The sequence below is a fragment of the Benincasa hispida genome, chromosome 12, assembly GCF_027475165.1.
Source record: "Benincasa hispida cultivar pf3 chromosome 12, pf3_genome.v1.1, whole genome shotgun sequence".
Classification (NCBI taxonomy): domain Eukaryota; kingdom Viridiplantae; phylum Streptophyta; class Magnoliopsida; order Cucurbitales; family Cucurbitaceae; genus Benincasa; species Benincasa hispida.
The window spans coordinates 27,691,235-27,717,040 of NC_143489.1; the positions used below are offsets into that span (position 1 = coordinate 27,691,235).

The 25,806-nt window shown below is 32.6% G+C and overlaps 1 protein-coding gene and 1 non-coding gene across 2 annotated transcripts; one reads left to right on the top strand and one right to left on the bottom strand.

The window, feature by feature from the left end:
• The first annotated feature begins 487 nt into the window (after positions 1–487).
• On the top strand, positions 488–11,864 carry LOC120067762 (mitochondrial import inner membrane translocase subunit TIM44-2). The gene is made up of 15 exons (XM_039019331.2): positions 488–931; positions 1,663–1,758; positions 1,888–1,994; positions 2,732–2,815; positions 2,953–3,028; positions 3,382–3,426; positions 3,506–3,922; positions 4,034–4,102; positions 6,300–6,364; positions 6,865–6,933; positions 7,021–7,093; positions 7,270–7,374; positions 10,270–10,341; positions 10,433–10,495; positions 11,521–11,864. Exons 2-15 carry the CDS (start codon positions 1,684–1,686, stop codon positions 11,650–11,652), a joined length of 1,452 nt encoding a protein of 483 aa, XP_038875259.1. The 5' UTR covers positions 488–931; positions 1,663–1,683; the 3' UTR covers positions 11,653–11,864.
• Positions 11,865–17,442: 5,578 nt separating this feature from the next.
• Positions 17,443–17,516, bottom strand: TRNAD-GUC (transfer RNA aspartic acid (anticodon GUC)). The gene has a single exon. It is a non-coding gene; the product is annotated as a tRNA-Asp (tRNA).
• Positions 17,517–25,806: the final 8,290 nt, after the last annotated feature.

The following is a 25,806-nucleotide window of genomic DNA, read 5'->3' on the forward strand; positions in this document are numbered from 1 at the left end:
TCTCAAACTTTTCTATAACATATTGTCTCGAAAAAAAAAAAACTAGTATTTGACTCTTTTTTTTTTTAAAGACTAGTTTTTTTTACTTCAAACTCTTTTACGACAATCGCTTACCTCAAGGATGGATTCAGTATGGGTCTAGAGGGTTCGAGCCCCTTCAACTTTATGTTCTTTATATAATATATATAAAAATTTGATATAATATCAAAATCATTGGCTAGCCTAATGGTAAATCTAGTTTTTAGCCCATTTAAACTTAAGTTCAAATCCATTTATTATATTTATTTTTATTAAATTACATAAAGTCTCTGTCAACAAAATTTTTGGATCCATCACTAGCCTAACTCGTATGTTGTAGAGATAAAAGATAAAATAAAATAAGTTTATTACAACTTATATTTGACTAACATGTACATAACTCAATCGACAAATAAATGCAAAACATACCATCTCAATCATAAAAGCGGAGTTTCGATACCTTAACCCTACCCAAATATTATTTAAGAAAAGAAAAGGAATTACATTATATTGATTTCCTTCTCCAGCCATTCCCTTTTACCTCTCCGCACGCAGAACTCGGCCGCCCTTTCTTTCTTTTTCCTTTTTTTTCCAACCATCCCCTTTTAATTTCTCTGAACCCTATTTCAAGGTCAGCCACCCCGTCTTTCCCTTTACAAGCCACAACACCCCCGCTCGCCGGACGCCGCTGCTACCCGACACATTCTCAGCGGCTGCCGCCGCACGCTGTACTTTCAGCTGCCCAAGTCTCAGCTTTCCGACGAACTCGCTGCCGCTCCCTGCCTTTCACACGCTCTCGCCTCTCCGAGCAACCAGAGTTGCTTATCTCTGTTTTTTTTCCTCCTCAGTGGTTCAGCCCCTAACCCGTGCCGTTGGCGAGGTCGCACCGCCGCTCACTTTTAATATACACAAGGTTTTGATTTTTTTTAAAAAACATTTTGTTCTGTTGATTTCTTATCAGAAATTCATGTAGATTATTTTGTTGATTTCATCATCAACGAATCCAAATGAAACCATGTAACTATGAATTGATACATTATAGGATATAAAGAAATTGAATAAAAAATGAAAGGGTAATGAAAACATATATTCTTATCCGAATCAGTAAATATATAGAAAAAATGGTTTAAGAAGATGAACGAAGCAAAAAAGGGAAAACTCACCTGTATGTGGTTCGCTCAGCTATAAAAAACTTGTTGGAATTGGCTATCTGGAAAGGATTGAATTCATTGGTATTAGTTTTAGAAAACAGAAAAATTTGAAATCCTTCCAATTCAGGGTTCTGGACAGCAGTAAGGTAGAATTTGACTTCGAAATCCAAAATCTTCCTTTTAATATTTCTTTATATTCTTCTTTTTGTCGGTTACTAACAATAGCATTAGAATTTAGAGGCTGGAAGTTGCTTTACTTTACCTATATAACTACATTAAAATCGAAAATTTGTGGTTACATGGAGATTTATTTTTCCTTGTAAAAAATTTTCAGAACTTGTAATACCTTTAGTTTCCTTTAACATTACAAAATTTCGTCAAAATTTGAATCTTACTTCATTCAGGAGATATAGATCCATGCTGACTTTTATATCCATATGATACCAATTAAATTGTGTTGATTATTGTTTTATAAGAAAAAGTTTATGTGCAGAGTTGCACTGGCTGTATCTTAATGGCTGGCAGAAAATTGGTTCGGGATATATTACTCTCAAGGCAAAGCATTTTTTATCAGCTTACTTCCCATCAAGTAATTTTTCTTACCTATGCTTTATCCTCATCCCATCTCTGCTGTAGGCTTCATAGGATGGATTTTTGTGGTGTAAAGTTATTCAATATGCAGTTTGTTTTAATTTATGGTTGCGTTTTGGTGTGGTAGAGCTCCTGCACGAGATCACAATTGCTATTACAAAATGGTTATTCCATCAATCGTAGATTCAGTGTATTCAATGAGTTCTCAAAGAAAGTGAAAGGAGAAGCTGACAAGTACCTTCCCTCTCCTTTAGAATTATAATATTCTTGCATGTATATTTGTTTTAGCTTTTCTGCAAGTGTTATATTTATTCAACAAAGCAAGTGCAAATGCACGTGAATTGTTTTCTATTCTGTATGTAATTTATTAAGGATATATGAATTTAGCCGATGGAAAATCCTTGAAGAGACAAATCGATGTATCATGTGTGTCCTAGTATAAAGTACAGGTTAGCTTAGGCAGTGCCCAAGGACTTTACCTTCTCTTGAAGTTAAAATCTAGCAGCTTAGGCCAACTAAAGGAGCTAAACTATCCATTTGGTTGAGTAAAACATAAATATTGTAACACCCTGGACACTTGATGGTCTGGACATTCCCCGGCATCCTCTGCAACTTGGCTACGTTTACCTTGCTTCTCTTAAATTGCTTCTAAGAGAAGACTATCCCCACAAACCAGCATGGTTCCTTTCAACATGCTTTATTCTTACTCACATGCTTTTTAGGAAAATTCCCAAAAGAGCACCCAACATAGATTTGCTCCAAGCTAAGCACACTTAACTTTGGAGCTCCTATAATTGAGCCACCAAAAAGGAAGGTGCACCTTGTTGGTATGGGTAGTAATTTAGAAATTAGATGTATAACTTCTTAGCTTTCAGTTACTTCTTGTATGGACTGTTTTACTGTTAATTTTTTTTCCATGGTTTGTATCCATGGTTTTTAGTTCTGTAATGAGTGTCTGGGGAACATTGCAGGAACCCACAATTTCAACAATCTGTCAAAGAGTGGAAGGAGAAGGCAGAAGAATTTAAAGGTGTGAAGGAAGACCTAAAAGTTAGGTAATCTTTTGAGGACTTTGTTCTTTTTCTTGCATAGTTTTAGTGGTATTTGTTAACAGGCTGAGACATACTCTTGTATGTCAAAGCTGGGTGGGCACCTCAATGGATGGCCTGAGATGGTGAAATGGCGAATGCAGAACAAAGCAGACAACTGAGCAGCTTTACAAGCAGGTGGATGGCGTTTGGTCTGAGGCCGAGGCTACAGCTAGAAAGGTGATTTTCCCCGCATTTGCATGCTCCCTGTATTTAGTTGTGGTTTATCTGTGATGGTGAATAAATATTTAAGTAGTTTCAAGTTGTACAGCATGTTTGGGTTAGTGCATTTCCCCTCACACTAAATTAAAATGTTATTTAGTTATTATCATTATTTTTTTTTTGGTTATGGGCAGGTAATTGTTGTTTGGGTTTCTTATTTTTATTTCCTCACATTTGGGGAAAATCTGTTTCTTTCACAACTTGTTGAGTATGATGGCGCTCTGGCCGTTGTTCCTGCTATTTATTTGAGACTACTATTCATTTTTTCATGGAATAGAACTTATTCATCATTTTGATTTTAATTTTTGCAGGTTTCCGCAGATGTCAAAGAGAAAATATCTGCTGCTACAGAGGAGGTTTGTGGTTTATGTGATGCGTCAGTCAAACATATATAACCATACCATGATATTAATATTTCAACACTATTGGGCCCAGGTAAAAGGAGCTTTTGGATTCAGTCATAAAAATTCTTCTGGATCTACTTCCGCAACTGATCATGGTGCTGATGCAAAAAAACCTGGAACGGAAGCCAGTTCCGATGAAGCCAAAGACCAACATCCTGGGTCTAATGGCTCATCCGAAACGATATTTGGAAAATTTAAGTCCAGCATTCCTTCCCCGGGCATATCCTCTGCATTTGAAAGGTTGAAAAGCACAAAGTTAATTGACTTAACAAAGAGGGGATATGAAATTGTAAAGGATGAGTTAAGTGGAAAACCACATAAGAAAAAACATTTAGAATATGAGCCTTCAGCCGCACCAATAGTTGAAAGAAGTACAAGAACCGATGTTGTTGTTTTGCCATCAAAGCAGTCTCGATGGAGTAAGAAGTGGGAGGCATTCAGGGAGAAGGTGAATTTTATGAGTTGCCAATGTCTTATGGAGAGTATCATTGAAGCTTTTATTGAAGCATTTTTTTTCTTCTTTTTAACCTAATCAGTCCATTTTTTTCCCTTCCTTTAGATGCAAGGTCATCCCATTCTCAAGCGTGTTATACGCTATAGTGAACCTGTAAGGTCAAAGACTGAGGAGGTATGTATTTCCAATTTTAACGCTGTATTTTAATTTCTTCTATAAAATTCCGTATCTGTTGCTAAGTTTCATTTAATGTGCTCAATTGCTAGAGATAGGGTTATGCATTTTTTATTTTAAAAAACAATAATCAATTTCATGAAATTACAAAAAGGGGAGAGAGAAAGCTCCAAACTGAAGTAGTTACGAAAGACATCTCCAATTTACACCAAGTTAAAGCAAAGGAAACAGCACTGTCCCAAAAAACTGGGTATCCAGTTTCCTTTTTATTGAAAGTTCTGCTGTTTCTTTCGAGTCAAACTGACCACAAAATGCTCGAACGAGATTCTTCAATAGGAGCTCTTTCTTACTCTTGAAGGGGTGGCCCAATAGAAGGAGACTAAGAAGAGAAAAGGGATCATTTGGTTGCACCACCGACCAGATGAAAGCATTCTGAAGATCAATCAAGAAACGTTGAGCAAGAGGGCAGTTTATAAGGATGAGAGATTGTGTCTCTAAACTATATTTGCTAGGGTAAACCAGTTTGGAATGTGGGCCATGTAGGGGAGACACCTTTTGAAGCCTATTGTGAGATAGCTCCCAAATGAACAGTTTTATCTTCTTTCTCTTTTTGAGAGGATTTGTGCCAAATTTAGCATTATTAGTCAACCACCATAGAGCCTCTTTCTCTTTTTGATAAGACCACAACAACTTGGATAAGGGATCTTGGTTTCTGTCTTTTATACTATGGAGGCCCAATCCACCCTTATCAATTGGAAGGAAAACCTTATCCCATTTTTCAAGATGCTTGTAAGTACTCTCACTTTCAACATTACTACGCTAAGGGTATTTCCTTAGAAAGCTTTCAATATTTTTTGTAACCTCCGTGGAAGGTGAAATTTCCAAAGAAGAATCAATTTTTCATTTGGTAGGTCATCCATGGAAGAGTTAACACTTTAGACTGGCTTCGAAGAAAGATGTCTTCTTTGATGGGTCATTTTGTTGCATTTTTTGTGGCTTACAACTTGGAGACTATAGAGATGATCAAGAAGTTCCTTCTCCATCTGCCTTTTCAGGTGAAGGAGAAGTTTTTGTGGCTAGTGGGGGTTTGTATTGTGTTGTGGGAGTTGTGAGGTGAGGATTAATTGGAGTTGGACCTTCAGAGGGATGGAATGGACCCTAGCATGGGTTTGTGCTGTGTTGTGGGGTGAGGAATAATTGGATGTTTTGAGGGATGGAAAGGAGACTCTAGCAATGTTTGGTTCTATGCCTTTTCTCTAGGCATTAGTGACGAAGGCTTTTGCAACTATTCTTTAGGTCTTATTATTCTTGATTGTAGAGCCCCATTCTTTATGCGGGCTCTCTCATTTGTGGGCTTACTTAGTTGGAAACCCTTTCTTTAGGGTGCTTTTTGTGGGCTTGGTTTTTTATATGCCCTTGTATTCTTCATTTTTCTCAACTGAAGTTGTTTCTATCAAGAAAAAAAAAGTTCAGTCTTTTATTAAAAAAATAATAACAAAAAATAAGGCTTGAGGTTGGGGTTAGGGTTAGGGTTAGGTTCAAGATGGGAACATAACAACATGGATTGAATGAATTTTTAAAAATTCAGGGTTAATATTAGGATTGAGACGGGAACAAGGGATAACATAATAACGGAAAAAAAGTTGGGGCTGAGCTTTGGATTGAGGCTGGAGTTAAGACCATGTTGGGAATATATTGATGGACAATAATAATTTAGAACTTTTGGGTTGAGGTTAAGCAGGGTCTTTTTTTAATTTTTTTTTTCATAAATATATTATTTATTTATTTATTTATTTATTTATTTATATATATATATATATATTTGATTGTCGAGGCCAACTTATACGCACCTCGACTAATCTCACGGAACAACTGGAGTGGGGTCTTGGGATAATTTTTAAAATTTGAGGTTGGGGATTGGGACATCAAATACATAATAATTAACAAAACTTAACTTTAGACTTGAGTTGCTTGATGTTAGCAGGGGCTGGGGAAACTGAATATAGGGAAAAAAACAAATTTGGTAGATGAGTTCGAGGGAATTCTGACTATTCAATGGTTGGTTAGGTCCAAATTATATTTGTGAGTTAGGGTACTTCATTTGTAGCTGAAAACTTATACTTTTAGCTCTTTTTTAATGTTTAATTTAATATTTTATATGATATGTAAACATATTTTCTTATATTTGAGTTTACAGATAGCTGAGGACATTCGTGAAAGGTGGGAGACAAGTGATAACCCTATCGTTCAAAAAATTCAGGAGTAAGTATTTATGGTATCATATTGGTTTGACAAATAAGAGAAACTTGAGTTCTGTGTGGTCATGCAACTTGAAAGGCCAAATTATTTGGCTGTCTTTACCTGATTCATTTTTGTGAGGCATTTGGTTGGGAATGATAAACTACACTTTATTGGCTGCTCGAGTATTTTTTCTTTTCTTTTCTTTTCTTTCTTTCTTTCTTTCTTTCTTTTTTTTTTTTTAAATGGGAAAACATTAATCAACTTTTCATTGATGGTATGAAATGACAAAAGGGCAATAATGATAAACTACACATTATTGGCTTCTCTAATTTCCCAATGAATAGTATTATGTAATCCCTCCTTGGTGTTACTCGAGTTGTGAGAACAGACAATTTGGTATTTTGTTCATAAACTGTATTTGTAATTATCTTTTAGCTTTTGTTTTGTTTTCCCATCATGGTTTTATGTTTCTGTATCTAATTGTCGCCAAAAGTTCTATTTATTTATCTTATTTCTCACAGCATAAATGAAAATGTGTTTCAAGAATCAGATGCTGCTACATCATTCAAGGAAATTCGTCGTAGAGATCCGTAAGATTTTTCCTTTGGAGCTTTGGTACTTATCTGTTCGAACAAGGGAATCTGATTTGGTTTTTTCCTCTTAACTCTGTGGATTAGGTATTTCTCTTTACCAGATTTTGTGGCTGAAGTTCAAGAAGCAATCAAACCAGTGTTAATTTCTTATATAAAGGTTAGTGATAAGCTTATTTCTAAGGTGAAAGATGCCTTTCTCCCCTCCCCAAAGATTATCATTACTATTTATGTTGTCTTTCCTCCAATTAATTCTTGCATAGCATCTGGCTTGATGATTAAAGTAGAGTTTCTGACGTGGAGGTTTTCAAGTGGTAACATATATTAATGTTTCAGGGAGATTCTGAAACTTTGAAGAAATTCTGCAGTTCTGAGGTAATTGAACGTTGTAAAGCAGAGCATCGGGCTTACCAGAGCCAAGGTATCTTCTTCGATAACAAGGTAAGGATATACTCATTGTATATCATGTTATGACCTGGTGCAAATGCATAGCTTTCCATAGATCATACAATTTATCATCACTATTAACCAATTGGAGGAATCTTTTGTAATTCTGTTTGGTTTTTTCATCACAAAAATGATACGAACGATTATTTTTTAATATTAACCTGCAATACCTCAAATGAATGCTAGATTAATTGAGTGAGATGGAGAGAGTGTTTGTAACGACCCGACCCCCTAGGACTTAAGTTATGTCGTTACTAAATACATGCATACATGCATAAATGTTAATTAAATAAGTAAGTTCAAAAGACTTTCATTAAATTCAAATACTAAATCAATAGTAGGGTACCCATAAATCATAAAGGATAATAAATAAATCTGAAAAACGATTTTAAAAGTAAGTTTTAAACATCAAAACTAAAAATTAAGAGAAACATGAAAAGAACTTTAAATTTCATGAGTAGGAGCGTAAAAACTAGTCCTAGTGGCTCGATCACGAATTCCGCTTGTCCATCGCCGGTGCATCTCTACCCTTACCTGAAACAACAACATGAGAAAGAATGAGTATAAAATAATCAGTAAGTAACCCCACTACTGGGGTCAGGTTGGGCATCTATGTCCTCTAGATACCTACCTCTAGTGAAACATATAAACTGCTATAGTCCTCATGGGACACATATGCACATGAAACAAGAAGAAGACTGAGTCCTATCCTACTGTAGTTAAGTGTATGCCCACTACCTTTGGTGAATCCCGAAGGAGACAAAATCTAATGGGCATCTAACTAATCAGTAAGGACATTTGCACAGTCTCAACATCATAATCATCACTGTACGAATCTATGACATACATATAAACCTCAACATCATGGCTCTACAACATACACATATACCTCAACATCATGGTTCTACAACATACATGTATACCTCAATAGATCAAATACAACCATGGAAGCACATACCATCTCATACTAGCATTCAAGTGTCTATGTACATAAATAAATAATTCGGATCTCGTAACAGAATATACTTTAATCATGTTATACTATCAATCTTTCATGTTGTCATTCTGCCATAACCTTCATTTAACATGCTAGCATTCATCTAATGCCTGGCCCGTGGGCAGTTCCAGTAGTAAGATTACTTACCTTGATATTAGGTCGAACCAAAAAACAATTGAATCTTTGTGAAATTCTTGAATCCTTAATCAAGCCTAAACATAAACCAAGCTTTAAAATTAATAGTTAAGGCCAAATCCCAAACACCCAAATATTACAAAATATTTCCAGGTAACCTTACCTAAGGTGTGGTCCAATTCGAATTCACCTTCCAAACCTCCAATTTTAAGTCCAAATAATTAGCAAACCAAACTCTTCTTCATCTTGAATGAAATTCTTGAATCAACCCCCTAATCATAATTTGAAATTAGGCTTACATGATTAAAGCTTGAATCAAATACATACTTCACTACCAATGTCTCAAATAAATTATCCATATGTAGCTTCGTCAAAAGATCACTTCCAAACGACTTTACCAAAATTTTTCAACAACCAAAATTAATCCACAAGAGGGTAATCAAAGTATAAAACTTACCAAAACTCGCTAAAACAAACTCCAACTTCACCGAACAACACCTCAATACCTTTACAAACTTGAATCCAAAGTTCAAACACAATGGGTATCAACCAATTGATGCCAAAAGTAAATGAGTATTTAAGAATCAATCGAAAACAAACCCAAACGACAGAAATCTTACCCAAATCGATAGATCCAGTGACGGTAAAAGCGAATGATGCTTGAGCAGTGGTGGACGGAGGTCATGAAGAAGAAACTGACGCGGCAGCTTTGGGCGGAGTCGGACGAGCTCATGAACGTGAGGAAGAAAAGGGGGGTGGGGTTTGACTTTTTATAAAAAAAAAACAACAACAATAATAATAATAATAATAAAACACAAAAGGAAGTAAATATAATTACATTTAATTCTTTTCCGTTTTATACTATTAAATTCCTTTCTGTTTCAAAAGAAAATTAATTCCTGCCATTAATTTTCAATTTGAATTTCAAATTGAATAATTTCACGCCAACAATTAAATTCCCGCACATATACTTGAAGTCCAAAATTCTAAAAATGTCCTTTAACTAATAACAATTACTGAAATTCCAAACAATAAAGTTACTGAAATTACATTATTACTAAAAAAAAATGTGCGGGGTGTTACATTCTTCCCTTCTCAAAGAACTTTCGTCCTCGAAAGTTCATTCTTGAAAAAAAATTCCGGGGGTGTTACAATGTTTGTGGGCGCTTGAGTGCCATCTTTCTCCAAACATAGCTTTATTTATTTAGTTATTATAAAAAATAGATTCATCGATGTATGAAATTTACAAAAGATTAGGCTAAAATCCCGAACCAATGGAGTTACAAAAATCTTCTCCAATTGGTCAGAAAGAGAGGGGAGATTATAAGAGCTATAGAGATATGTACATTTGCACCAAGTCATAGCAGGATAGATGATGTGATATGTAAAAGAAAAAAATACTATCATAAGTGCTTCCCTTCTCATTAAAGAGGTGCTTGTCCTGTTCCTTTCATGTAGTCTGTCAAAAAAGTCTAAATAAGATGCATCCATACGTCTCTTTTTCATTAGTGTAAGGGTGGTCAGTGAGAGTGCATAAGAGGAGGTTGATAATCTCATTCGGTAGGGTGGCAGACCAACAAAAGGGGAGAGAGATCTCCTTCCTAAATTTTTCATCAAAATGGCAACTAAAACACTCCTCTTATGCTTGTGATTAATATTTCGAGGTCTGCACGTCTTGATTGGTGGACAGAATTATAATTAATGCAAGGCTTTGTTGAATGCGACTTGTGAGCACTAATATCTGTTCTGTTAAACAGATTCTGCACATTTCAGAGGTTGAAGTGCGGGAGACGAAGATGATGGGAAGCACTCCCATCATCATTGTAGCTGTACGTGCTGACGGTCTTTGTTGTTCTATAGTTATGGATTTTGTTTTGGTGGATGAAATGATGCTAACGCCTCTTTATTTAATTTCCACAGTTCCAAACGCAGCAGGTCTACTGCGTACGTGATGCAAATGGATCAATTAGGGAAGGTGGTAAGGTGAGTTTATGTTTCTTCTGTTTCGTACTCTGCTTACATTAATGCACCTTATGTAATGAGAGTGAATAGGAGAGAATTGGATTGAAAATCATCCTGTGAAATATTTAACTTCTAATTTCCAAGAACTTTTTGGATTAAAAAACAAACTGGAAAGGATTAATTTGATGTTTATTGACGCTTGAAATCATAGTCAAAGTAAATTGATCAGTCTTGGACCTATAAGGAAAATTGGAGAGAATAAAGAATAGGAGTAGGACCCAACGGGGGAAGAAAACCATGTTTTTTACATTCTATGTAGCGTGCTCTCTCTCAAGATAATAAAGGCCAGAATAAGGTTCAGTTTTTGCAGACTTTCAGTCTTTCAGATTACATAGAGAGATGATCCCGGATTAGGGGTCTAGCCAAGGATTTCTCTTAAATCTATCCTAAACTATGTAGCGTCCGGTGTCTCTAATCATCTAACCGTGCATGACTTTTGGACCCATCAACAAGTTCTAAGAGAGATGTGAGACCTTCCTATCCCCTTTTCGTTCTTCAGCTGCATAAATTGAATTTCAAGTTGCAAAGCCCAAGGAAGATTTCAGTGATTCCTTGAGAGGAAAATAAGAAATTTCCCATGGATGAGAGAAATCAAAGAAGTTTTAGGGGCTTTTTAGGATGCTTAGTTGGTTATTATAGTAGAGGTGGTTATTCTAGTCTGTGTGTCATATCGTAGACATTTTTTTTTTCTGAATTATGATAGTCTATGACTGGAGTGCAGACTATTTTAGTCTAAATTTCAAATGAGGAGAGACGATAGTTACAAAATAGTAAACACTATAGACAATGAGGGTTTTCAAATATTTTTACTGTAACGAAGTGTAGGTTATAATAATTGGGAACTTCCAACTATTTATAATGGATATTGAATGAGTTATAGTAGCATACGCCACCTAAGGCAAGTTGGGGACGATTGATCGATGCTTACTTCATACTTGTATGTTTCATATTATTGTATTAAATTCAAGTGTTCTTGTTATTGGCAGGATACTATCCACACTGTATATTATGCATGGGCTATGCAAATGTTGGATCCTGAAGAAGTTGGAGAAGGAGCTTCTCATGCTATTTGGAGGGTTAGGGAAATGCAGCAGTTTGGTGTTCAAGCTCTCATCTAGTTGCTTGTTTTGATTTCTTCTCAAACTCTTCTACTTTATCCATTCTTATTTCTTATTTATTTTTTCTCTAAACTTCCTCTGGTTTTTGTTGGTTTCCAGAGATAAACTATCTTTAACAATTTTGATTCATAAAATCTGGGGATTACACAAATTTTCTATAGGAAAACGAAGCAAATCATTCCCAATTCTACAGCAAATCTTCATTTCCTAAATGCCTATGGACTTGTGAACCATCTTTATTACTGCTTTCTTCAATTTCACCAAATGCTTTTTTGAGTAAATTACTGGAGACTAAAGAATCTTAAGAATCTTATAGTTAGGCAATATGGAAGTGAAAGACAAATCCCAAAACTCAAGCAATCAAATATGTTACAATTTGAGATTTGAATTTGCTCGAGACTATTCCTCTACTTTAAAAATTATTATTTGGGTTAGGGGTATTCAAAAAATCCGATGACTCGAAAAAATCGATTGGTTTGGGTTGGGTTATCAACTCATTTGGGTTGGGTTGGATTCAAATAAATGAAAATTTTATAGGTTGGGTGGATTCATCTAATATAACTCAAATTTATTATTAATTTTAAAATATATATTTTTTTTATTTATAACACAATTATTTATATATATATATTGATTTTAATTTTATTTAATTTTAATATTTTTTTAATAATTTATTCTTCAACGACTCTAGTTTCTTTATACTTTAGAAAGAAAATTTTTACTATATAAATTGAAATTGAGTTGTTAATCTTAATTCAATATATGAAAATAATTAAATTAGACTTTCATATTTACGTTTTGCTTCTTTTTAGAATAAAATTTTAAATATATAATCCGATTAACTCAAACCAACTCAACCTAAATATTTCATAGTTGGGTTGGGTTGAGTTCATTTTTTAATAAAGGTTATTTGGGTTGAAAAGATTTATGACTGAACATTGAGTCTAAAAAGTTTTTCAACTCAATCAATCCAACCCATGAACACCTCTAATTTGGGTCTAAATTTTTATTCATAATGAATTTAGTTGATGTACTTTCAATTTTGAAAATATAGTTGGTTGGTATTGGTTTTTTGGAAGTTTCTTCGGAGTAGGTAACCTACAGTGGGGATTAGTGAGAATATTTGGGTGATTTTATGTATTATACAAATTAGGGAGAAACTAACTATTGAACACTCTATTCTTTTTCTAAAAGTTGATTTCAAATGTTTGTCTAAATCCAACTTATTTCATAAATTCAAACTTTTTTTTAAAATGATAAATTAAGATAAAACTTAAACCAAACACACTTGAAGTGTTGATCCGGTTGCATAATTTCTTGATAAAAAATTCATTGGGATAAAATTACCCTTTCCCTCTTCCTTTCTTTTCTCGACTTTCCCTTCTTTTTTTTTTTTTCCTCTTCTTCGTCTCTTACGTTTTTTTCCCTTCATTCCTCTCCATCATCTTCTATGTTTCAACATTGAGTGATAGAAAGAGAGGAGAGGGAGGGAGAGAGCCCAGTCTGCATGTGCAACATTCTAAACGTTTTGGTAATTTTACTAGAATATAATGTAAGTAAAGGGTCCAAAAACCTTAAGTATGGTTTATTTCGTTTTGCTCCCAAATTTTGGTTCATCCATCTGGTGAACCCCAAGAGTTAGTCCCTAGTGACTATGGTTCCGTGGGAAAAGTATTTACCTAATGGTTGTTTTCTAAATGCCAAGCTAGGTAGTTGACTGTCTTACACGTTGACGCGGAATACTCTGGAAATGACACTTCTATTAATATAGAGTAAAACTTGGGTGTAACTTAAACTTTGCATTTTTCAGCAGAAGCAAAGTCCTAGCTAAACCAAAAAAAAAGGAGGGTTTAAGTGTAGACTGACAAAAATCAAACAAAACAAGAGAAATTTATGGAGTAAGAAATTTACAAGTGAGTAACGATGGAGAAGAAGTTGGAGATGGATTGTTGCTCAAACGCATAAGGAGAAGGAGATGTTGTAACAAACGACTATAGAGAAATGATGTAACAAATGTGTATAGAGATGCTGGAACGACACCTATGGAGATGTTGGAATGATCGAAGGAAGTCTGTGAAGGGGAAGAGAATGATTTGTGTAAAAAAGAAGGGGAAAATAGTGATTTGTGAAGAAAGTTTGTGAAGGGGAGGGAGCGATTTGTGTAAAAGAGACGAAGAGAAAAGTATCCACATAAACGTCTGAATGAGAGATTTTAGTTGAGTTACTTTTTGGGCAGCTAGACTAGTTTGGGTTCTCGGCTTTTTATTTTTTAATTTTTAAACATTTTTCAATAGCCTTATTTTTAAAAAAATGCTATCCTCAAATGCAAAAGAGGTATTTCTTGTAGTGTGCACACATCTCCATGCATCTCCTTCAATTCGAAAGAAAAAAATTATAAAAAAAGAGAAACCGGTCACGTGATAACTATTGATTGGATATTAACCGCATTGGTTTATACATTCCTCTTAGTCTCGACTCTAGGAATAATTTTTTTCGCTATCTTTTTTCGCAAACCGCCTAAAGTTCCAACTAAAAAAGCGAAATGATTTCTCATTATCTCAATTGAAGTAATGAGCCTCACAATGAGGCTCATTACTTTGAAATCTTCCCTCTTTGCCTTCAATTACATCGAAAAACGACTTGTAAACCTTATTATGGCCATCCCTCATTGGTTGTCCGCGGATTCCATTATCAAGAAGTGCATCCACGGCTTCTTGTACCAATTTCTCCTGATACATTACTAATTCTCCTGGCGTAGATCTACTTGTTGTTAATAGATCAATAAGTAGATTTGGAATTAAGATGAGGAATGAAAAATATGAAAATAAGGGCCTCCATTCGGAAAATTTGTGAAAAATGTCGCCTGATTCGTAGGCGGAGACAAATTATGGTAATTTGTTCCAAAGGCATTTGTAACTAATCGCGTAGGGGATTTTGGTTTATTATTAGGGATTTTAGGTCTTTATTGGACAATGGGGAGTTTTGAATTTCGGGATTTATTTAAAATCTTCAATAACTTGATTGATAATAATGAGGTGAATTTATTATTTGTTACTTTGTGCGCTGTCCTATTATTTGCAGGTGCGGTTGCTAAATCTGCTCAATTTCCTCTTTTTTTCCGATCCAGTTCCTCCACCACCGCAAACCCCAGTTAGATTCAGGCATGATACACTTTTTAGTTATTGGGAGAACCTAAGGACTCAATCGTATGGATATGTAAAATATAGGATTTCCAATCCTAGCAGGAAAGGGAAGGAAATGGATACTCAATTTAAAGTAAGTAAACAAAATTCCATACTCGATCTCATAGATACATATAGAATTCTGTGGAAAGTCGTATTCGATGAAAGTCGTATGTACGGCTTGGAGGGAGAGTGATTCAGTAAACATAATATTAATTTCATCATTGCTAGATCGATCCATTTTATGATGAATAAGCAAATAATGAGATTTTTTTTATAAATAGGAAATAAATAAAATACTTGGGGGTAGAAATGAGAGAATGTCTACAATACCTGGGTTTATTAATCTTATACAATTCTTTATCATTAAATTGTTTATTATAGTTAGTTTTATATAATAATTTGAATTTAAAGATAAATTACTCTTCTCTTTTTTTTTTTCTTTTTTTTTTCTTTTTTTTTTTGCGGAATGAACTCGTGACCTTCTCATTACTTTATTCAATATATGTTTCCTTATTTACCATTACAGTAACTCACGATGGTTTTCATTACATTTTGTTTAGATCAACAAAGACTTCTAATTTTCTCAATTTGACCTCTAACATTCATGATCGTATAAACTTAAACTTTTGTTATATTTTCTTATAAAAAATGTTTTTACATCAATTTAAATCGTCCATTTTTATAAAGCAACTCGACTTCGATTCTTGAATAATCCACATTACTTCTACTTCTATTGTAACAAAAGATTCCCTTTTTATGTGGATTATGTGGAAAAGGCCCGTATCAATAATTATGATTTTACGTATGGACAATTCCTCAATATCTTGTTCATTCGCAACAAAATATTTTCTTTGTGCGGCGGTAAAAAAAAAAACATGCTTTTTTGGAGAGAGATACTATTTCACCAATCGAGTCACAGGTATCTAACATATTCATACCTAACAATTTTCCAGTCACTAGCCCTGCCTTCGGCATCCCCCTCCTTGCGGTTAAGGTAACGACTTCGGGCATGGCCAGCTCCCATAGTGTGAGGGCGGTTTGTACAAGGCCCGGGAACGAATTCACTGCCGTATGGCTGACCGGCGATTACTAGCGATTCCGGCTTCATGTAGGCAAGTTGCAGCTTACAATCCGAACTAAGGACGGGTTTTTGGAGTTAGCTCACCCTCGCGGGATCACGACCCTTTGTCCTGGCCATTGTAGCACGTGTGTCACCCTGATCATAGTATGAATAGTTTTTTTGAAATTGTCAATATAAGTATAATGAACTAATATGATGAAAGACCTGACTGATAGAACAAACACCATACTAAAAAAAATTGAAAAAATTAGAAAAGACAAGAAAAAAGAGTTTCTAAATACAGAAATCAATATTAGTCCTAACAAAATAAGTTATGATGATAAAATATTTGAATCTCAGAAAAGTATTTTACAAAATGAGTCAAGGTAGATTGTCCCACACTAGCACTTCCGCATAATAACTCTACCAAAGGCAACCCTATTACTGGAATAACTTCCGGCACACCTGTTACAATTTTGACTGCCCAATAACCAATTTGGTCCCGAGGTAAGGAATAACCAGGAATAACCAGTTACACCAAAGGATGCGGTCAATGCAGCTAGAACCACACCTGTAACCCAAGTCAATTCACGAGGTTTTTTAAATCCACCAGTAAGATACACGCGAAATACGTGTAGGATCATCATTAAGACCATCATACTTGCACTGGAAATACCCTTACATACCCTTACATACATGGTTACCAGATACCCACGGAGAGGCACATTACAGTACTTGTATGCTTCTAGCCGGAATCTTATTAAAAATGGGAGCATATGGATTGGTTCGGATCAATATGGAATTATTACCCCACGCCCATTCTATCTTTTCATTAGATATCTTACAACTGGAATCCCTCTTTTTTCCGATCCAATTCCTCCACCACCACGAACCCCGCATGATACACTTTTTAGTTATTGGGAGAACCCAAGTACTCTCTTTCGGATCCAGGAAATAGTTCTCAGAGATCTGCAGTAGCTCTTTGATATTATGATTGACAAAGTGGGATCCTTCATCACTTATGATGGCACGGGGAGTGCCAAAACGAGTGAAAATTAGAAAAGACACGAAAAAAGAGTTTCTAAATACAAAAATCAATATTAGTCCTAACAAAATAAGTTATGATGATAAAATATTTGAATCTCATAAAAATATTTTCAAGATATTAAAAAAAAGAAATGTACGATTAATTCGTAAATTGCATCATTTTCTAAAATTTTTTGTTGAAAACATATACATAGATATCTTTCAATGTATGATTAATATGCCGAGGGTTAATGGACAACTTTTTATTGATTCAATAAAAAAAAATTGACTAAATCCATTTCCAATAATGAAGCAAATCAAGAAAGAATTGATAAAACAAATCAAAGTCTAATTCACTTTATTTCAACTATCAAAAAGTCACTTTCCAATATTAATAATAAAAATGGAAAGATCTTTTGGGACTTATCATACTATTCCTTCGAATCTTGACTATGATGCTACCAATAACGTTGAAGAAATAAAAATTCCCATTTTTTTTTTTATTGAATTTGGATCCATCGGAATTGACGGGGCTCGAACCCGCAGCTTCCGCCTTGACAGGGCGGTGCTCTGACCAATTGAACTATAATCCCAGGGAAATAAAGTGTACAACATATGTTGTTGATTTAATTTCCTTCAAACCTTTCTATGTAGATTTTTTATTCGAATTGTCATATTCTACCAGACAGAGACGCGAGTAATAGATTAATAGATTGATATGCGCAGAGCGGAGACATGTACTTTAATGTGAGGAGTATGGATTAATAGTCATTTTTTCGTTATTGTCAAATTGATTGATAATCAATTTGTCAATGAATAATTTTTTTTTTTTTTTTATTCTTTCATATCAAGTCAAGCATTTCTGTAGGACAAATAGGTTATATCATTTTATGGTGGATACACGAATTATTGGGTAGAGCTGGATTTGAACTAGCGTAGACATAGTTCAGGAATTACTAAATATTGGACTATAGGGGTGCATTCAATCCTAAAAAAAAGAGGATTTGATTGAGTATCGAGGAGTCAAAGATTTTAAGCCAAAATACCAAATGCAAATGAAAGTGAATCAATTTTTTTTCATTCCGGAGGAAGTACATATTTTACCTGAATCTTCTTCCATAATGGTACGGAATAATAGTATCATTGGAGTAGCTACACGATTAACTTTAAGTATAAGAAGCCGAGTAGGCAGATTGGTCCAAGTGAAGGAAAAAAAAAAGGATTGAACTCAAAATATTTTCTGGAGATATATATTTTCTTGGAGAGATGGATAAGATATCCCAACAAAACCGTCCCATTCAGATATTCACGACTAAGAAACACTAGATTCTCTTTCGGGTAGGGCCTGAAAGGAGAAGGAAGGCTGGAATGCCAACATGCCTATATTATTGAATTCACCCCTTATTCATCTTTACAAAATTTGAATTTTTGTAATTCATTTGTTAAAAGTTTTACTAATAATTTTTTTTTTTTTTGAAAAAATTATAAATATAATATATAATTGGTCATATAATCGTGGTTTAAATGTTTTTTATAGACTATCCTTAATTGGGGGTATAAGAGTATTAGCTGAATTAACTTCGCCAATTATGAGTTGGGCGCTTTAACCATTCAGCCATGGATGCTTAGCGGGGATCCTCGTACATGGTGAATAACCAAATTCCAATTGAAATGAAATCTTTAGGATAAATCAATGCAATTTAGGAGAACTTAATGAAAGGACATCAATTCAAATCCTGGATTTTCGATTACCAGTATTCTTAAGACCAAAGAGACGGGCGGAAAAAGGGGGAAAGCTCTTCGTTCTGGTTCTCCTGTAGCTGGATTCTCCGGAACCACAAGAATCCTTAGTTAGAATGGGATTCCATTCAGTCCCGTATCGCTTATAGAACCAATGCCTATAATTATGAAACCCATATGAGAGACGGAGGAATAAGCTATTTTTTTTTTTTAAATTGCGTTTACCCGAAGATGTTGAAGCTGCATAGATTATTTGAATTATGCCTACTATGATCAACCAGGGTGAAAAGATAGAATGGGCGTGGGTTAATAATTTCATATTGATCCGAACCAATCCATATGCTCCCATTTTTAATAAGATTCCAGCTAGAAGCATACAAGTACTGTAATGTGCCTCTCCGTGGGTATCTGGTAACCATGTATGTAAGGGTATAATCGGTGATTTGACAGCAAAAGCAATAAGAAATCCGATATAGAATAGTATTTCCACCGTATTTCAAATACTTCGTACAGTGCCAAATAAGTTATTGGGTGTTCTTTTAATGGTATTCGGGGATTATTAACTGTACCATTTTTAGACCAGTAGCGACAACCGTCTTTTTTATTGGTACCGCAATAGCCCTTTGGTTGGGTATTGGAGCAACATTACCGATTGATAAATCCCTAACTTTAGGTCTTTTTTAAATTGATTCAATTGTGAAATAAATAAAATATCATTAAAATATCACGACGTGTGTATCTAGGGAATAGTTGCTTCAAAGTGAATTACCCCTAGATACACATATTTATTTAATGATTTTTTTTTCAATTTTCTTTACCACTCTCCGTCTTAGTAGAAAGACACAATATTCGGGATAGAAAGAAAACAATAATTGAAATAAATCTACGCTTCTTGGAGGTCAATTTGAAAATAAAAAAATTCCTTCTGTCGTGTACGATTAATGTAACCTCAAATGCTTTAATTGTCGATTCTAGTATTAAGCGAAAGGTGTAACCTATGGATTAAGTCAACCCTACTCCACTAGTAAAAATAGGTAGCAGAGAAAATCCAGGATTTGAATTGATGTCCTTTTAAAGTGGAATTCATCCTTTATTTTTACCTGTTATTTATTTGAACATAATTTACCGTTTTACCCCTGTAGTTACATCTAACTTCTTAAGTACCACTGATTCCTCTAATGAATAATACATCATACAATATCATACAAGATACTTAAATGAAAAACTGTACTGGGATTCTCAATTTAGAAATCATTGTATTACTATATTTTATATTTGATTGTAACGAAATCTTTCATAATTTTATTTCGAGTTACCAACTTCTCTTTTTTTCTTCATTTTGGATCGGAAAATGGAAGAGTTGCGTGAATCAAAAATCCAAGGGAGGTTCATGGCCAAGGGTAAAGATGCTCGAGTAATAGTTATTTTGGAATGTACTCGTTGTGTTCGAAACGGTATTAATAAGGAATCAATGGGGATTTTCAGATATATTACTCATAAGAATCGACACAATACGCCTAGTCGATTGGAATTGAGAAAATTCTGTCCCCGTTGTTACAAACATACGATTCATGGGGAGATAAAGAAATAGATCGAACCGATCATCTGTGTGTCACCCTTTTCCGATCCAAGTAAGATGCAAAATTACATATATTAGACATAATTTAGATTTAAATATAAACAAACCATTACCAATATCTTGATTTCGAATGTCAATGCATCGCGGGCCCATATATATATATCGTCCGCTAATACACGACTAATTAATGTTTGGATAAAAACTAAAATGTATTTTTCATTTTTATATACTAAACTAATGGGTTCTAGAGAGGGGGAAAAAAAAAACTTTCAAGATATTTGTCAAAATTCTTCACTTATATGTGATTGCCAACTCAATCTGTCATTGTTCAATTTTAAAAATATATTGATGAGAGGGGCATAACGAAAAAATAATTAAAATACTGAGACTAAAATTCAAAATTTGTAAACAATAATTGAGACAAAATTATATATTTAGCCTTGATATAGACATATTTGTTACTAACTTTTGAGTTAGATTGTAAATTTGATCATTATGATTTGAAGAAATTTATAATTTAGTCTCTATATTTTATAAATAGAATTTATTTCCTATGATTTATATGTATGAGAAATATATCAAATTGTACCGACCATTTATGAGATTTTATCAAATTATGAAGAATAAATTATAATTTAAAATCATAAAGTCTAAATTTTTATTATTTTTTTTCAAATCATAAAGGGCCAAATTTATAACTAAACCAAAATTTTATCTATTTGTTTGGTTTTTAAAGGGAATGAAATCATGTGATGGAGAAGAGGATATGGAGGTGAGAAGGTTCAATTCACTAAAACCTCATAAATGTGGGGGACAAATTGGCTTTCCAACTTTATTATATGTCCCTTTTTAGTTGGTTTCAATTTCAATGGTGGCTTTTTGCCATTTTAAAATTTTTAAATAAAGTTCCATTTTCCACCACCAAGCTTCACATCATGTGGAGACAAGGAAAAAAAATGGGCAAAAATAGTAGTTCATAAATTTTATGGAAATTTTCATTAATGTTTAAGATTATTTTTTAAAAAAATGATACTATATATTTTTAGAAAATTATATTCCTAAAAATATTGTGATACATGGTTCTTTTTCTTTAAAATTGACACTTGGATATAGGGAGAGTGAGGAGTGCTTGAGATGGAACAAACACACATATAAAGAAATGCTCTTAGTATTGTTTTAGCAAAAGAAAATAGAGAATTATAAAGTGTGGTTATATCTCTTATAAGTAATTTTGGATGTTGAATATTAACGACATCAAAGAATGAAAGAATGAGGGAAAAGTCGAAAACAAATTTGAGTCCAGGAAAGGAAGGTGATATGCCACGTTACTCGGCCTCGGCCCATGCCGAGGATTACCCAAAACGTCCACCGAATGAGAGATGCCCCAAAACGAGTAAAGAAGAATAATAAGATGAAAAAATAACTTAGAAACCCTAACGGAAGAGGTTTAGGTCAACGAACACTATAAATGTGTGGCAAAATCCCTATGAGAAGTTAAGTCAACCTTAATACTCAAATTATCCATTTGCTTCAAAGATTTCCTTGTTAATTTAGGCACTAGAGCTTGTATGACAAACAACAAACTGTTATACAAATTTCCTGTATTATAAATTTATGGTGGTTGTCATTGAATGTTAAGTTCATAGTTTGACATCAACAACATCGAATTAAAAAAAGAAAAAAACTTTCTAAAACATAAATACAATTAGCATAGTTAGAAAAGAGTCTATAATATTAAGAAAAAAACATCATTCACTTAAAATCTTTTTTAAAATCAAATTCTATAGGACAACAAATTATTTTAATGTATAAATGACTAAATATGTTAACGAAAATTTATGGGTAAAAATATAAAATAATGAAATTTAGAGATGAAATAAAAATCAAATTTAAAATTTAATGATAAAATAAAATATCGAAACTTAAATATCAAATAAAAATTAAATATAAAATAAAATTAGACTCAAAATTTTACCGTTAAAGTGTGACAATTTTAAAATTTGGTGGCCGAATTGAAGTCATTCTAAATAAAAAATAATTTGAACTTTTTAAATATAAAAAAATATTTAAAAATATTTATACAGTATAAAATATTTATTTATTTTTTTATAAAAGATAAATATTTTTAGAATTTTTTTATTTATAAGAATTTTCCAAAATATAAAGACCTCTTTTTTAATTCTTACAAGGAAAAAAAAAACTATTTTCAAGAGATAGTGGCAGGCAATAAATAAAAACAATAATTCTTATATATATTGAAATAATACTTGTATATATATATTAATTTTCCCACGCACGTGACCACTTTAATTATCTTCCTCCGTAGCTCGTTCCGACAAGTTATTATTTATTGTTACTTTATCCTCTTCCTTAGATCCATGATATTATTATTTTACTTTTGTAGCATGTGAGTTTCAACCAAGATAAAACTATATATTATATTTGATTCCTAAATAATATGTTATATTTGATTAATGTACTTAAAATGTACAAAATATAATCTAACCAAACATGCCAAAATTTGGAAATGTAGTTTTTTCCTATATTACCATTTTTCTCACATGTTTTGTTCATAGTATAAATTATATTTTAGTAAAGTCTTTTAATTTTCATACAACAGATTTCGACAAAATTATACCACATTTGGTCATTTATTCTTTTTCTTTTTTTACAAAAAAAAAAAGGTTTATTTATCGATTGTATTTACAGTATTAAATTTTCGTTGATGTCACAATTTTCTTCGATATTTTTACATTTCTATTAGTTCAACATTGACATGAAGGATGAATTCATACTATTTGTTAAAAAAATTCATGAAACATAAAATTAAGCAATAAATGTCAATAATGTAAATGTAACATAAATAGGAAATTTGTTTAAACAACGTAAAGTATTTATTTATTAATAAAGACATTCTTTTCTTTTCTTTATTTTTTTTTTAATTTTTTTAGAAATATCTACAAATTCCAACATTTTATCTGTGTTCAATTGTTATTTCGGTAAATTAGAGACCCCACATCGACATTTTAAATATTTATTGTGTTTCATTATTAAATTGTTTGAGAAAGAAGTACTCTATCACTCATGAATTGTTTCATGCTTCTATTTTAAGAAAAAAAGTTAGGTATATCTCGAGTTGCACCTATCTTTATGCATTTCATCAAATTATTTAATCATAATTTATCATATGATAAATTTCTTCTCTTTTTTAATATTTTAAGTCATTTTTTTTTATATATATGTAATGAAATTGGGATGGATAAAGATGCTATTTATGACCTATATTTTTGTTGTTCCCTTTAAAAAATAAAAATAAAAGTTTCAAACGATCAATTATCAATCACTAAAATCTAATTGTTGAAGAGAGCTTAGTGGTGGTAATTGACAAAACCTTCTTCCCTAGAAGTTGGAGGTTCAATCCTCCATCCCACGATTGTACTAAAAAAGATACTAGAATCTAATTTGTAATTACTTTCTCAAAGTTGTTATTAAAACGTCCCATCTTTTTATATTTCATCATAAAAGAGTGAATTAGTTTGAACTTTTGGTTTTACTTAAAAGGCCTTATACTATTAGAGATAGTCGTCCTATATTACATACTTATGATTATTCTTTATATAGCTAATGTGAGACTTCAGTTGTATTCACAATTATTGATACAACTAAAATGGAAAGTGTCAAAGATGTATGTTATTGATAATTATCTAAAACTCCCAATTTGAAATTTGCATTGATTAATTATCAATTTTGGACAAAAAATATTTATGATCCAGTATTGAATGTTCTTTTAATATAAATGGAATGCTAAACCTGATTTAAATGATTATCTAATAGAGCCTAAAATATCATTTTTCAAGCATAAACTTCAAATTATAATAATACAAGATGTATTTAGCTTTTTCATTTTTTAGGAAATTGTTTATTTTGAAAATCCCTTTAAAACGCGAATCATGTATTATTGTTATAGGGAAAAATGTATTTTTAGTCTTTGGGTTTTATGAAATAAATACTTTTCAATTTGACCAATTTAGTCCCCAATTTTGAATAATGATGTTAAAAGGTCACTATTTTCATTAATTAAATTATTTTTATTACTTTAACTGAAATAACAATAATTATAATAGTATTTATTTATTTATTTAAATCCTCTCTTTCCTCTCCCTAACCAAGCCCGTACCGTTGCTAGAACTTTTTTCCCTTTGTCTTCATTCTTCTGCGTAATTAACATAATTTTCAATTAAAAAACAATTGGGTTAATTCTAGTGTTGATAATGGAATGGTGACCAATTGAAGAGAAACAAAGAGCAAATTTGAATAGAAAATTTTGCTATAATTTACTAAAATAGAGTAGGAAAAATGGAAACTAAAAGAAAAACAAAATCATTCCTCATCATTTTTTTATAGAAGCCATTTTGCTTAAATCACACACCACATTTTTCATCAAAGTACAAACGATCCTATTAGAAATTGTCTGCATGAATTTTATATGGGTTGATGATAAATTTAAATACATTTGGATTGATAATAAATCTTGACGATTTTATTTGGGTTTGTCGTGTTCACAGTGAATGTGACCACCATTTCGATTGTCGACACTAGAATTAACTCAAGACGAGAGAGGAGGAAAAAGTTTTGGCCACGGTGTGGGTTGGTTAGGGAGAGGGGAGAGAAAAGGTTTTTCATTTTTCTTTTTAATTGCTATTTTAATTAATGTTAATTTATTTAAAATAATAAAATAATCTAATTAATGGAAAGAAATATCTTTTAGACCTATCATTATGAATGTACCTGTTCCTTAAAATTCAAGAATTAAAAAAAAAAAAATCATTATTATAATATAAATATTGATTTTTGTTCAAATTCTATCTTTTGTCAACTGTCAGCGCTTCCGCTTAAATTGCCGCGTCTCAGGTAAGCAAATAATAATAACAGTAACAGTAATTTAGTAAATGTAAATATATAAAACCAACATATATTTTTTGGTCCCTCTTCAAATAATCGAACGAGATAAGATTAATATCTAGTCTGACACGTGTCGAAATAACATTTTTACACGTGTCACGAACTGCCTTACTAACTAATCCTCATTTAACAAATCCGACCAATGATAGTCCTTCTTTATTATGGGTTTAAATATTTCCCGATTAGATGGTTCTGACTAATGGGGCCCACCAAAATTCTATTCTACACCCAAATTGACCAAATTACCCTCTCTAATATTTCAACCAATTTATTATAAGTGTTTTTTTGCCTATTATTTTTGCCTTATTTTTTTTTTCAAAGTCGTGTTTAACTTTTTTTTAACCAACTTTAAAAAATATTTCTGTAATTACTGTTTCTAATTTTCAATTTTATCATATATTTAAAGAAGCTGATTATAAAACACATATATGTACGTGGAAAAGTAAATTTAATTGGAGAGAAAATAATAACGAAATTTGGATCCAAAATATTCTAAACTAATCTACAGTGTTTTAATATTTAATATCTAAATCCTATTAAATCACAAAGTGACACAAAAGCTTAAGATGATGAGTGAAAATAAATTTAATGTTTAAATCCTA

Excerpts from the sequence above, each read along its gene's own strand:
- LOC120067762 (XM_039019331.2), top strand. The coding sequence starts at position 1,684 with ATGGCTGGCAGAAAATTGGTTCGGGATATATTACTCTCAAGGCAAAGC. Across the intron at positions 3,427-3,505 it reads TATCTGCTGCTACAGAGGAG|GTAAAAGGAGCTTTTGGATT; the intron begins GTTTGTGGTTTA and ends TATTGGGCCCAG. Across the intron at positions 4,103-6,299 it reads TAAGGTCAAAGACTGAGGAG|ATAGCTGAGGACATTCGTGA; the intron begins GTATGTATTTCC and ends TTGAGTTTACAG.